This window comes from Corapipo altera, unplaced genomic scaffold (assembly GCF_003945725.1).
Source record: "Corapipo altera isolate COAL_440 unplaced genomic scaffold, ASM394572v1 48b, whole genome shotgun sequence".
NCBI lineage: Eukaryota > Metazoa > Chordata > Aves > Passeriformes > Pipridae > Corapipo > Corapipo altera.
In genome coordinates this window covers 3,079,510-3,093,699 of record NW_020884884.1, presented here as the reverse complement: position 1 = coordinate 3,093,699, position 14,190 = coordinate 3,079,510, and the positions used below count along the sequence as shown (strand labels likewise).

At 40.8% G+C, this 14,190-nt stretch overlaps 1 protein-coding gene across 15 annotated transcripts in view; it reads right to left on the bottom strand.

Annotated features, from left to right (window-relative positions):
- The window catches only part of ESRRG (estrogen related receptor gamma), a 396,805-nt gene that overhangs the window by 163,399 nt on the left and 219,216 nt on the right, over positions 1-14,190 (bottom strand). The window contains exon 1 of one of the 15 annotated variants that reach the window (XM_027641311.1): positions 694-715. The exons of 13 other annotated variants lie outside the window; for them this stretch is intronic. Coding sequence is in view for 1 of the 2 variants with exons in the window: in XM_027641302.1 (XP_027497103.1) it covers positions 172-227 (56 nt within the window). In the remaining variant the exon portion in view is untranslated. Of the gene's footprint in view, positions 1-171; positions 291-693; positions 716-14,190 lie in introns of those variants that run through there. One more of the 15 variants, XM_027641302.1, reaches the window with a different exon arrangement.

Here is a 14,190-nt window from a genome sequence, read left to right as displayed (position 1 = left end):
ACCGCTCCCGCCGGGCGCCTCCCGCCCGGCCCGCCCCGGCGCGCAGCGCCCCGGGCCGGCTCCCGCCCGCGGCCGCGGCGCAGCGTTACCTGCAGCGGCGTCTTAGGCGCCTGTCATGTTTTGGGGCAGGCGGCGTGCGGCGGTGGGGTGGGGGCGGGGAGCGGTACCTACTCTTCCTCGTAGTGCAGGGAGAGCGGCTCCGGCAGGCAAAGTTCTACCGAATCCATGTGCGCCCGGCGACCATCCTCCGTGCGCCCCCGCGGTGAAAAGCAAAGTTTCCGTGGCCGAGCGCCGCGCACTTGGCACGGGCGCGCTCCGGGCGCGGCGGCGGCGGCGGCGGCGGGCGGGGACCAAAAGCTCGCCCGCGCGCCTAATCAAGGACTTAAAGCCCCGCTCGGAGCTCATGAATATGCAGCAGGGCTGTACATATGCATCCCCCGGCCCGGGGGGACGGCCGATTGGTGGGGCGGCGGCCAATCAGGCGCCAGGGGCGCCGGGGCGGCCCGGCGCGCGGCCCGCGCGGCAGGTAGAGGGTGGGGACGGGGGAGCGGCCTGAGGCGGCGGCGGCCGCCGGGGCACAGCCCGCGGACGTGCCCGCGCCGCCGGACGGGGCAGCGGGGGCTGCCCGCGCTCTCTCCTTCCCTACCTACCTCCCTCCCTGCCTTCCCGCCCGGCCCCAACTTCGGCAGGTACCTTGGCAGGCTCCCGGTTAAGGATTGCGCGCAAAGGTAGAGAGGATTGAAGTTTGCGCCGCCGCCGCCGCCGGTCGCGGCGTTTCGCCGAGGCGGCAGCCGGGCTCGGCTCCCGGCGCGCTCTCCTGACCGCCGCTTCCCTAACCTTTGGAACTGCTCGGCGCCGGGGAAAAACAAATAATAATAACGCCAAGCGCAGCCTGCCGAAGCCTCCGGGTAACTCAACTTTTCATTGTCGTGCGAGTTGCTTTTGGGGGAAAAGGGAGGGGGGGGCGAGCTGGAATTTGATTATGTATATGTAATGTGATATATAAAAACATAAAAATTATATAATTAACTATTTAAAAATTTTAAGCCTCCTTTTCTACTTAGCTAAAAAAAAAAAAAAAAAAAACCATTCCTAACAAAACGGGCACTCAAATCCATTCCTTAACATCATGGGTGAAACTGGGAGCGAATACAGCTATCTATATTCGTATACAGATTATAGCTGCATCGTAACATATATATATTATATATACACCCTGTGCAAATATTTGGATGTTTAGATGTGTGTATTTAGATATAAGAAAGAGAAATAAAAGCTCCAGAACTGATCAATTTCCTCTGTAAGTGTGCAGGGATTAGAGTGGACTAACTCAGCCTGCCTCATTTTAATGAGATAAGGGCTGCACTGTCGTAGCTCTGCATTAGTAAATCTGGGAGGGTGTCTAGACCTCTACAGTGTTGGGGGGGGGTTAGTTTTTTTGTAAAGCAAGTTTTGCTGAACTGAAAGGGCATTAAACACACAGCCCTGTAGGCACGCCTGCATAAACAGCACCGAGCCCGGTTCCAGCAAACCACCGCTTAGAGCCAGCTCAGAGTTGTTCTTCTCTGTCACATGAAAGGTCCCTGACTAAACTTGTTCCAACACAGTGACCATACTCAAATTTAGAGGCACTGTTTGCACTGAAACATACTCACGTAACTAACTCCGTGTTGAAAGAATCAGTAATGAATTAGGAATGCATTTTTTCTCTCAAAACCTACTACCTTTACCTAAAATTACAACTAAGATACCATACTTATTTTCCAGGTTCAAAGTGTTTCTGCCCCTACCAGCGAAAACAGACACAGGCTTTTTCTAGCCAGAAAAAAAAAAAAAATCAACACTGGAAAGACAATAATTTCTTAGAATGCAGCTCAACTCTTACAAAATCTTTGTGACTGGAGCCCTAATGATGCAAGTGGCAGTCTTTTAGATCAAAACAAATCAGTGCACACCCTCAAAATACAGTAATACCATTCACAAATGGAAACACAAATGCCCTCTCCAAATCTGTTTCACAGCAACAGAACCAAGTTCCAAAATATATAGGTTCAATAGACACGTTTGTGTATGTTCACAGCAGAGAGACTGCACTTATGTATTTAACATTATGCGAAGACTAGGCCTGCTTCCTACAAACATGGTATAAATACATTTAAGTTTAGGAATTGGAACCACCACAGTAAAACTACAGCTCAGACTACTGTATAAAAGCAGGTAGTAAAAGCCTAATTACCAGTAGCATTATGCTGTCTATATTGTTAAATGTGAACTTTGTAATCAAGATGTAGATTCACTTGTGAGCGCTGGATTAAAAAGCTCTGAAATGTAGAGTAAAATTTAAGTACTCTGTAGAAACATCAGGGACAAAAAAAAAATCTGTTTTTAACAAATTTTAAAATGAGAGGTACTAATGCACAGTACTGTATTAGAACATCTTCTTTAAGCAACAATTTGATAAACAGATTTTGGGATCAAATCAGAACTTCAATATGAAGTCTTTATGTATAGTTATCTGACTATATGAACTCAAAATACAGGTCCTACAAACTGATTTACATGTGCACATGAGCAAAACACATAAATGCAAATAGATTGTTTGTACTGAGTATCTCTCCATTTATAGATTTATACCCAAAATGGCTCTTTTTCAATATTTTTTATTCCAATTTTTTTATTCCAAAGTGCTTTCAAATCTTCGCATGTTCTCTTATATAAAAAAATCACCCATAAAGAATCCCTATACATGTGTAATTTGATACAGTCACTTTTCTGTATTAAGTTCCCTGGAACACACCCTCCTTAAAATACGACAGCTATTCCATTTTGAAACTTACCAAAGGACAAGTTAGCTTCCTTTCTACTTTCGTTCATTATCTCCTAAGATTTTATATTCAGGTGCTGAAACATGGCCTCTCCTTCTGTCCTGATCTGTCTTCCTTTAAGCCTTCCTTTTCATGTTCACATGGCTTCCACTACCTTGTTAGCTTGTCATCTCCCGCCCCCCCTTTACACCCCCAAATAATACATTTTTCCTCTCCCCCTGTGAGCCATCACTACTTTTCTATCAACCATCTTTCATCCAAGCAAGCAGCTCTCTTCCTTGCCAGTGCTGCTTCTTGGAGAACCAGAAATACTGTGCTGTACTTTGCATGTTGATAAACAAAGCAGTTGGCTTCTTCCCCCGGGGACTGAAAGTGTCACCTCCACCAGACTGGGGCCTGGAATTCCAGCTACATTCTTGAACTTGGGTTTCACAGTTACCGATCAGTTTGGGGAAGGGGAAAAGAAAAAAAGGTAAAGAGATTACAGCAGCAAGTAAACTGGGGCTAAGTGTACCTTCATTTTCTCAAGCTGTTCTGTAGAAATAAATAAAAATAGTACTATGGGGGGGAAAAAAGCTCAAGCCAGATATCAGTTTACTGGATTTTATCAGGGAATACAGAATAAGAACATGCATGCAAACACACATCTGCACTAACTTATCAAACTGTACAGTGCAAAATCTTACCACAAGGAGTCTATACAAAACAGTGGTAATGGAATGAGAGAGGGGAAGAAAAAAATTGTCAGGAGTGCCTGTACCAGTCAAGGGGTATTACTGAGCAGCACCTACATTTCCATATCTCTCTGTGCATGTGATTTTTCATGTGTGCCAAACAGTACATCTTTAAGCTTCTTCACATTTAAATACTATAGACATTTCAAGGCATCTGAACAGCCAGATTCTTAAAGCACAACCACCTTAAGGCAACTGAAGAAGTAAGATTCAGTGGCACTTCGCAGAAGCTGCAACAGTGCATTGTGTCAAACGTGTATTTACCAAAAGGAGCAACAAGCTCAAGCCATCGGGGAAAGAGCAAGATCATGAAAGTGTGTTAGCTGCTGAGAATTTATTTGGGAAGAAATATACTATTAACTTTAGATAGAAATTTGCAATACCACATGGAACCTGATTCGAAGTCCAGCTGGAAAATACCTTATTGTTAAGAGTGTGAAATAAATACCAACGTGTCATCAAATATGTGATTTTTCTCTTTATTCACAATCACTACTTAAAGAAACATAACTCAGATGTGATCTCACTCTGTGCTACAGTGAGATTAATATTAGAACAATATTGTCACTGTCTACTCGTCTTTTGTGTTTCTCACTGGAAGGCACTTGGTGCACCCCCGGATATCCTGCTAATGAGTTAAAAAAACTAACACTTCTAAAGTTCCAGATTTTGCTCACCTGTTTGTACACAGTTGGACAAACTGTACCAAGTTATTACTTTAAAGCCATCTGCTGTATTTAGCATTAATTACTCCTTGTTTTGATCTTAGGGAAAAAAGCTCACATAACACAATATCTGAATGCTCCTTAGAACTTACCCACAGTGCGTTCACAAATACACAGAGCAAGGCTTTTAGCTTTTGCTGCTACACTCAGTTCTAGCATACAAAAAAATGTCTCTGTGAAATAACAGCAATTGCCTTACCATGTTACTGAACTACATTCAATTTATCTGGTCTCAAACAAATACTCCATATTTTCTCCTTGTTTTATTTTCAAGGGCATGGGTATGGGTATTTAGATGACTGCCTTCACTGGTACAGAATAGAAATGGTTCACATTGCTATAAATGAATATTATTCTCTTGACGAAACACCTTTTCCAAAGCCTCTACAAAAAGAAAGGAAAAAAAAACCCAGAAAGAAAAAGGAAGCCACACACACACTGCCTGTCACCCACCAAAAAAGGTCTCCTCCCTAAAGATAATTCAAGCACACACTTCAATATGGATATCTCACTATTACCCCAAGCTCTTTTTTTAGTGGAAGTTTCTTTAGAGAAACTGAAGTGCATTACTGTCTCAGACAGCCAAGGATAAGATGACTGAGGGAATTCAGTTGCTCTGTTTAATTAATACAGGATTATTTCACTTTCATTTTGTGAAGCTAATAATATGACTGGTGGAATGTCAGTAAAAATTAAATCATAAACTAGTGCAGTACCAAAGGGAAAACTTACTTTAGTTATGGAGTATTCCCAGCAGAAATCTTGAAAATCTTATACATATTTACACTGATAAAATACCACATGTACTTCATGGGATACTGCAAGCTTTCTACAATCCTTGTGGCATGTATTTACAGAGCAAGAGTTAACATTTTGAGATTATACATTAATAAATGAGTTGCAGTTATATTGTTTCTTGAATGTTAAGCACCACATACTAAACGCAGGAACACGTTCAAGGTCAATGTCCTATTTTAGACCTTTTCAGCAGCTGTGATATTATGATAATCACACTTAAAATATTCCTATAGAAAGAGTAAATTAGCCCTTTTCACTAGAAGGATTATTATGATAAACAACAAATCTGAAAGAACAAATTCAGATTTCTTTCTTTGTTTGTTGCTTTGGGTTTTTTTGTCAGCAATGCAATAAATTGCTGTCCCTAACTGTGATGGCTTTTCTACCCAGGAATTAAAAAAAAAAAACAAACCTAAGTTCACTTTATTCTGCACTTATATTACCTTTTGGGTTTTTTGGGGTTTTTTTGGAGGCCTCACCTATGTAAAAATACCTTCCTTAAAATGTGTTTATGCTTTCTGTAAGAACCAAAACATTCCAGTTGACATACCATTCTATCACCAATACTGCAGTGAAATGTAATATCCCACTAAACCAGAAGGGAAAGAAGAAAACTTAGCATCAGCAGCTATTCCTAAGCAAGATCAGGGGTTTAGCTCCATCTAATTGAGGGATGAGATGTGTCCCTCAATGGGTCTCTTCCCACTCCCCCACCAGCCCTTCTACCTGACTGCAAGCTCAAAGTTCTAAAAATAGAAGAAGATGGAGCGTAAATATTTCCCCAGTGAAAGCACCAATAATCTTTACTGTGAGCTGACATGAATTGCTTGTTACACTGCCCTAGGATATCATGGCTTGAAGCGAGAGCGCAGACACGCACAGAGCCACCAACCACTCTCAAAGCTTTGGTAACGTCTATTTGTGCATGTCCATGTCGCAGAGGCTCCTACGACATCTGACGTGGAGCTGGTGCACCTGCTGTACAAAACAAGGCATTCTCCAGCCTACCTTCCCCCCACCCCCGACCGCCCCAGCCCATGTTCCATCACTCTTCTTCCTTTTTCTCCCCCTGCTCCCCCCTCACTCCCTTCACTCTGGCACTTTTATTATTAATGTTATTGCTATTATTACTGTCCAAGCATAAGCTGATCCACAGGGGAGCCTGTGTAATTTAACCCCTCAAGCACTAAATTCCTTCACATGTGCCAAAGACACAGGTTTGTTGTTGCCTCCAGCAATATCCCAGGAAGACGAGTGATGGCGGTGTCATATCATCACACAGCGACTTAATCTATTGCGACACCCAGGGAACGGGTAACTGAAGAGATTTACAGAACATGCTCTCTGCCTGAATACAAAATGTTATTGCCTTTACCAACAAACTCAAGTCACATGAAACAAAGTGAAACAAATTTTGCCCTCTTACGGCTCATTGTTTCCATGACTCTGCTTTATCCAATCCACCCCCGTGTTACTTGTCTCCCTGTACATCTAGCTATACGATACTTTTTTCAACATTTTTGTTCTCCCTCCTTTGTTCTTCTCATGTTCTCTGATTAACAAACAGCCAGATCACGTTGAACTGCCAAGTAACATAGCCTTGGAAATCTTTTATCCATACACTAGATGACTGGAACCATCACTTACATCAGGGTTATCTCTACATTCTGTCTTTATGTTGTCTGACATCTAATGCATGTTTTTTAAAACAATAGATTAAAGGGGTTGCACTTTTCAAAGGTGCAAGGAACACTAAATTCAACACTCACAGTTGAATAAACAACACTACAATAAATAACGACATCAGAAAAGCATCTATTTTAAGTCCTGAAAACCAGAAAAGGGACTTTCCACATGGGTGTCCTGTCATCCATAACTATTAGGGAAGAATTCAATATAATAAAGAAGTATATAACTGTTCTCTCCAAGATCAAGGTGAGATTCTCTATCTTCTAACATTTCACTGACCTAGGAAGCAAGAATTTTGCACAGAATTAATACTGGAGAAAAATGAGACTAGTGAAACATCCTGAGCTCAGGATAACCTGACTGTGCTGGTGAATCAGAGCTTTCACCATGGGAAATTAACTGCTCTGAAACTCGAGGAAGAAACCAGTAACAAAGGCTACGTTCAAATGCTCAAGAGTAAACAAATCCTTCCTCACCAAAAGGTATTAGCTACCTTTAACTCAGCTCTAGACATCCAGATCTAAAACAGGTAGAGACTTCCATGAAGGCCACTGAAATCTGCCTGTGTAGTAACAGATTTCTAATTTTTCTTTCTGTATACATGCCTTCTTTTAAATGCCTATATCAGCTGACTGACTGAGCCCTTAATAATGTAAAGTTTGTTTAGAGGCATAATTAGACTCCAGGTCAAATGATTTCTCGGGCACACACTTGTGTGCACAGGAAGACATTAAGAACCTCTCATACTTTTCCTCAACCATTAATATGAAGAGACTTAAAATAAAGGTTTTCATGGATATACAACTCCCAAATGGTAACTGTATGGTTCCAGCAGTTCAAAAAAAAAATGGAGCTCACCACAAACTGCTCTTTTCCCAGGTCCTTCAGCTCCATTCCCCTGAAAGTCAAAGACCTGATGTCCTAAAGGAAGCCTTTACAGAAGGGATCAGATGCTGAGATGCTGTTCACTGCTGTATTCATTTCCCCTTAGTGGTGGGTAGAAGGTTTAGAATACCCATCAAGAATATGTCAGTATACACCAACGCAAGTGCAACAATCCTGCTATCTCTAGTAGACTTGTACTCTAACATTTAATGGAATCAAACTGACATCGTTAATACAATACATAAGAATCACATAGCAACAAAAATGTCTGTGTTACATTATTACAATTAAAACATTTTTTCTGGCTGTATTAGTACATATGATCAAATGACAGCATAAAATCCTAATTACATCCTCCTGCAGCTGAAGCCTTCTATTATCAACTATGTTTCTGTCCTATAGCAGCTTCACTCCTATTGACCAGACAGTTAGCCCTATTCAATTATTCTATCTCAAATCACTAGATTTAGCTCCATGTGTAATGGTTAAGGTGTAAATATTACACACACACACTCTTTCAGCCTATTTCATTTACTTGCAAATTTGAATTTATATTCTTTTTTAAGAAACATGAAAATCTAAGTCTTCATATTAGATGGGATTTTTTTTCCTCCCACCAGCTCTGTCTCCATTTCAGGTGTTACATCTCCAGAAATTTAGCTTAACTTGTCTGCAGTATAAATGTCTGTCTTTCAAAGACAAAAAAAGGAAAAGTGAGAATTACAATTATTTGATTCAAGTATCCTGAATAAAGCAATAAAATATCAGCATGACTTTTAAGCAGATCTAGTCAATATTTCCCTGCTAAAGCACTCACTCAAGGTGTGAATTGATCCAGAAAGTACATCCTTTAGACTTGCTGCACTTTTGACACTTGTATCACAAACAATTTGGTTCAATTATTGTAGATGTATATGTTTCTCTCCATGTGTCTGTATGTGTGCACCTGTACCTACGCAAACCACAAGTAAATGTCTTATATTATAGGCTCTTGGTTATATTCATATTTTTACACACAAAAAATAAGTGGCAAAAAAGTAAGCTGAACCAACACATGTACACAGAAGTGAATGTCTCCGTATTTCATTCTAGTTCGTAGCCACCTCATTAATTTTGTCCCTCCAAAGTCCCCACTTCTCTGCTAACAGAGCTTCCACGTGACCTGATTTGAAAGCACACCGAATTACGGTGTGTTACATGCCATATTCACCTGAAAGCCAGATTTTACACTCCTTTCTCAAACAAATGCATGTCGACTTCAGTAGCACACCCCTGCAATGCTTTAGCATTGCAGAACAGATTCCTCATTACCTACAACGCTTTAACATTGCATAACAGATTCCTGGTTACCTAATTCCTGAAAGCACATCCATTTTTGTGCATCTAGGAAATAGATCTAATACTAGCACCATGATACAGTCTGTTTACTGACCAGGTAACCCAGAACACGGTTACAGCTTATCTGAGCATGAGTTCAAAGAATACTACCCAATGAAATACTGATTTCCGAGGGAACACCCTTGCTGTTACCTGCCTTGAACCCATCCAGGAGTATGTCCAAAGCAGCTGAAGTTTATAAGCACGAGGATGATGCCCAGGAGCTGTTATAATAAGAAAATCTAAAGCAATTTCTGCATGCAACCATTACAATGTGACTGCTAAAAGAAGGAGAAGAATTTCTCTAATATTGTCAAGGAAACAATAGGCTTTAAAAAATTGGAAAGGCTTTTAGAAATAAAATATCAAAAGGAAAAGTTGCAACTCAGTCTTCCTACTGACCCATTTACTCCAACTTCAGATTTTCTGCTCCCAAGGCATTAACATAAACTTCGCCAGCTTTATTAAAGACCATATCTGTATTCCTTAGCACTGTTTGCATTTGGTACACATATTTTCAGAATGCTAACGGTCTTTTATTCAATAATGAATTTGGCAGAAAAACAAGAATCAGCTCTCTTTAAATGGTATTTTTCTAAATAAATTCTCTAAACCTGATTGAGTTAGATCCTTGAATCATGCTTTGGAAGATGCAACTTGGAGTTTTTGAATAAAGTGAAGCACTTAAGCAAATCAGACTTTTATTCTTCATCCACTGAGAAGCCTGAGATTTAAGATGAAAGAGCTGGGCTGCCTTTCTCTCTCCTTATCCTGCAAGGTCCCTTCATTTTCCCTGTTTTCCCAGTAGATTTACTTGTAAATCTGGTGACAGCCACATTTGAAGTCCTGAGGTCTGACTCCTGACCTCAGTTATGTTAGCCCTTCCCTGCAGAAGAACTACCCCTTGGATCACTGACTTGCTATTATTCTATGGTTAATAGACCTGAGCTGTGCAATATTTTTTTATCTGGCTACAGTCCTATCTCTAAATTCTCTATTTTGAATGAATACCGATTTTGTGACATGAAGTCTGCTATATAATGAAATGCAAACAATGAAAAGGCTAAATCAGTTTACAAAAAATCTATTTGTCAAACAGTGTGGAGATGCTCCCAATTTAGTCTGGGCAGTGCATGCAGCTCTTGATAAGGGAGTTAAAACCAAGCCGTTCCACTGCATAAAAATAAAAGCATCTGCAAGAGAGAGACATTTTCTTTAGGAGAATCTTCCCTAGAACCTGTAGCTAATTATTAAAAAATATTTTAAAATAAAAAATAAACACATACACACACACATACACCCCCTTGGATTCTGCAGGAATTTTCCAACAGCCAGGAGCACTGTTATAGGAGGTAACAGCGAACGCCTCCCCAGCGCAGTCCCCTTATGTCACATTTGCATTTCTATTCAGCTACATTGCCTGACAATGAAGCAAATGGGTCTGCCTTATCTGTACAATTCCGGACAACAGAGATTTCTAAGCCATACAAAGGAACGAGCTTAACATTCAGCACTCAACACCTCCCGGTGTCCCCCCCTCCCCGCCCCCGGCCCTGGGGGGATGGCGGTCACACAAACACCTGGCCACGCCACAGCCTGACACCCCCGCACGGCATCCGAAAAGGAACCGGTTAAGAGAATAACAATAAAATACAAGAATAAGCGATCGAGACTTCTAAGGAGCTTGCCAGCCTTGAGGAAGAAAATAGTCCCAACCCTCCAGATTTTCAGGCTTTGTTTGGATCGCAGAGGAGTGTCCCTAGAATGTAAAAGTAGATAATATCTACTCAACCATTTGTGACCCCCCCCCCCCCCCCCCCATCCCTTTTAGGCTGGCATTTAATACAGCAGATGAAATCTACAGATCCTTTTATCGGAGAAATTTCATATCACCCTAGTTTTCATTAGAAAACCTTTAGCAGCTAGGCTGCCTAACTCATGCCATTTCATTGCACTATGAAGAAATTTCCGGCTAATTCCTTCAAAATTAATATCGTCTCATTTAAAAGTTAGAAATTACACCAAAAAACCTGCACAAGCTGAAACCTCCAGATCCAACTTTTGTTATGACAGGACTTAAGCCAGCTATAATACAGGCTAGGGCTTTAAACAGCAAGGAAAAAAATTACTGTGACACAGTTTTGTAGATACTTTGGCTCTAGTCCGGCTTTCCGTGAAAAAGATAGATAGATATAGATATAGATATACACACTGTATCTGTCTTCTTGGCCTTCTCCCTTGCTCTTAAATGCTCAGCGTAGCAAAATAGGCCTATGAACTCAATCTAGAGCATGAGAAACTTTGTTGTAAAGGGCCTTATCCACATGTTTATCTATATACACAGAAGTAATCTGAAGTACCAAGCATGGAGAGGTAGGTGGGAGTGTCCATCTTTTTGTGCCAGTTAGTATATCCTAAAGCACAATATACCTTTTCCACAGCATACCTAATTTTAAATTGCTAGCTTACACTTTAATTGTCCTGAACTTCCAGGTAAGGTTATTCTTTGCTGTTGAACAAATGCTGAATTTCTCCCCAGAGGTGGTTGCAATGAGTAGTGATTCTCTATCTTTTTCTCGCTCACACAGTTTTGAAGATTTACAGACAGGAGTATCATCACGTTAACATAAAATGATATTATTATTGCAAAAAAACAAGGTAGCTAATCACAGAGACAGTGAGGAATGCAGAGCACTTACTTGGATTCAAAGTAAGGAACAAAGTAACACTGCAGCCCATTGTTTTAAATTTTACTAATACCGATAGTCAAAAGCTTCTATCATTGTTGTCTTTGCATGAGTTGGAGCAAGAGGCTGGAGCACATTCTGCCTCTTCAAGTGCTAGTAAGAGAACAGCCGACTTATACTATCCTTAGCACTGAGACTGGCTTTATTGCCAAGAAGCAATACTAGCATTGCCTTGGTATCACACCTCCTAAAGCATTGCAGATCCCTCAAATGCTGTCAAGGTGACAGATCACTTTTACCTTCAACTGTGCAGGTGTACGTATGAGCAAATTTCATATAAGGTGCATGCATATGGTGCAGTGCAGAGCAAAATTTAGTCTTTAAACTTACTATGATATAAATAAAACATAAAACAAAATTAAATAACTGCTACTAACATGTCAATATTTTAAAATATTTTACTAGACTGTAGTATTAGAGATATTATGAGGTATCACATATTACTACACTGTTGGAACTACTTGTTTCTGTTGATTTACGAAAACAACAATTAGCACAGATGGAAGAGAGATGCAGTAGCTGAATAGTTAAAAAGAAAAGAAACCAAGGAAGACATTTTTCCACAGATTGGTCCAATGTTTGTTTTAATCTTAAATCAGATCATCTAAAAGGCTTATTGTAACTATCCAAATTAAAATAATCCCCCCCATCCCCTCATTAACATGCAAGGACAGAAGTTGCAGAATACACCTTGCTGAATGCATGCTTAGTTTCTGCCTGTGTACTGCATCTTGAAGATACCTGTCATGATGGTTTCTACAAGCCTGTCCCTTCTGGAGTAGACTAAGCAACACAACTGACCCAAAAGGATTAGATGAGAAATTCAACTAATTAATGAGCCCTGCAGGCAAAACATCATTTCTTCTGCTCTTTGGGGCATTTACAAGGTCAGCTGGTTTGTTGGGTTTTTTTCCCAGCATCAGGTGAGACTTGCTCATCTGTCAGTTTACACAGGATTTGTAAGACAATAGTGGCCACTATCAAACCAAACAACATGGTACATTTTGTCCAATTCCTAGAGTAAGGGAAGAACTGTTCTGGCCAATTCAGCTTCATCAAAATATGCTTCTCTAATGTTACTTTGCTCTTCCAGGAGTAACAGTTTAGAATTACAAACACAATATTTCCCATTTACAAAAATATTCTGGAACACAACTTCAAATATCCTGGAACACAGCTCAACTCCCCCATCCCGCTCTGCTATCTTTCTGATGATCGCTTTTCTGAGCATCACATGGCACAGTTTTCTTCCATCTGCCAGGGAAGTTTCCCCAAAAGTATACCAAGTTCAAGAAATGAGGAATCCGAATAGGAGACATGTTCAGACAGAATTCAGAAAAATGATCAGCTCACCTCATCTGTTTCTCTAGCAGTATGTGCACTGTTACTATCCAATGGCCTCTTTGGTAATAAACTTGTCCCACCTCCCATCTGCTCTTCTTGCTGGCCTCCTGCCACTTCAGCCTCAGTCCTTTCCTGTCTTCAAGATGTCATTCAACTTCAGTTGCTCCCCTACCCATTTGTTTCTCTTTCCAAGTGAGATCAAGCATACATCTTTCCATGTCTCTCGCTCCAGCCTTTAACTTCTGCTCCATCTTTTTAGTAAGTGTCTATATTTCTGCTCCATTTATCATAGTTGGCAGTATGCACTATGCAGGTGTCAAGGAAACCAAGAGAGAGTTCACTATTCATGATATTGCCATTTCAGCCTTCTTGTGGCTTGCCATTGAGTGTCAGCTCCTTAACACTGAGCTAAATGTTGAGAAGAATATGTATCAGTTGAAGACAAATTACTTTAAGTCAATACAAGAGCATGTAAAGAAACAAGGATGCTTTAAAGTTATTTTCCAGCCTGATCTCTTTTAGATTTTTTTTTTATTTGCTTATTACCAGTGTTTATGTCATCTCTACAGCATATTTCCTTACTGGCTAAAAATAAGTGTACAAGATATTGCACAATGCTGGACATAACATACACACAGACCTCTGTAAATGTGAATGCCTAATGCTTGACTTCAGTAAGTGCTTTCTTTTCACATCAATGCAGACTTGTGTAATATAATCCAGCTCAGAAAAAGCGACATCTTGGACTCCGTGGGAAAGAAGTCAAAACTAAATCAGAAATACCTAGCTGGCTTTCTGCAAAGACCAAGAACTAAACTCCACCTGTCTCCTCTGCTGTCTTTCGCAGGGAGGAGGCACAGCCTCCCCCAGGAGGCTGAGCCCAAGAGAATTGTGTGCCCGCTACCAGCCAAGAACCACTGCTTTTAAGAACAACACTCAATTCCACAAACACACAATGAACAGCAAGCCATATTCCTAACCTGGAAAAGTGATTTAATTCTTTGTTGCACTCGAGAGAAACTTCCACAATACTTCAACACAACACAGGCATCTAAAAGAAACTGCA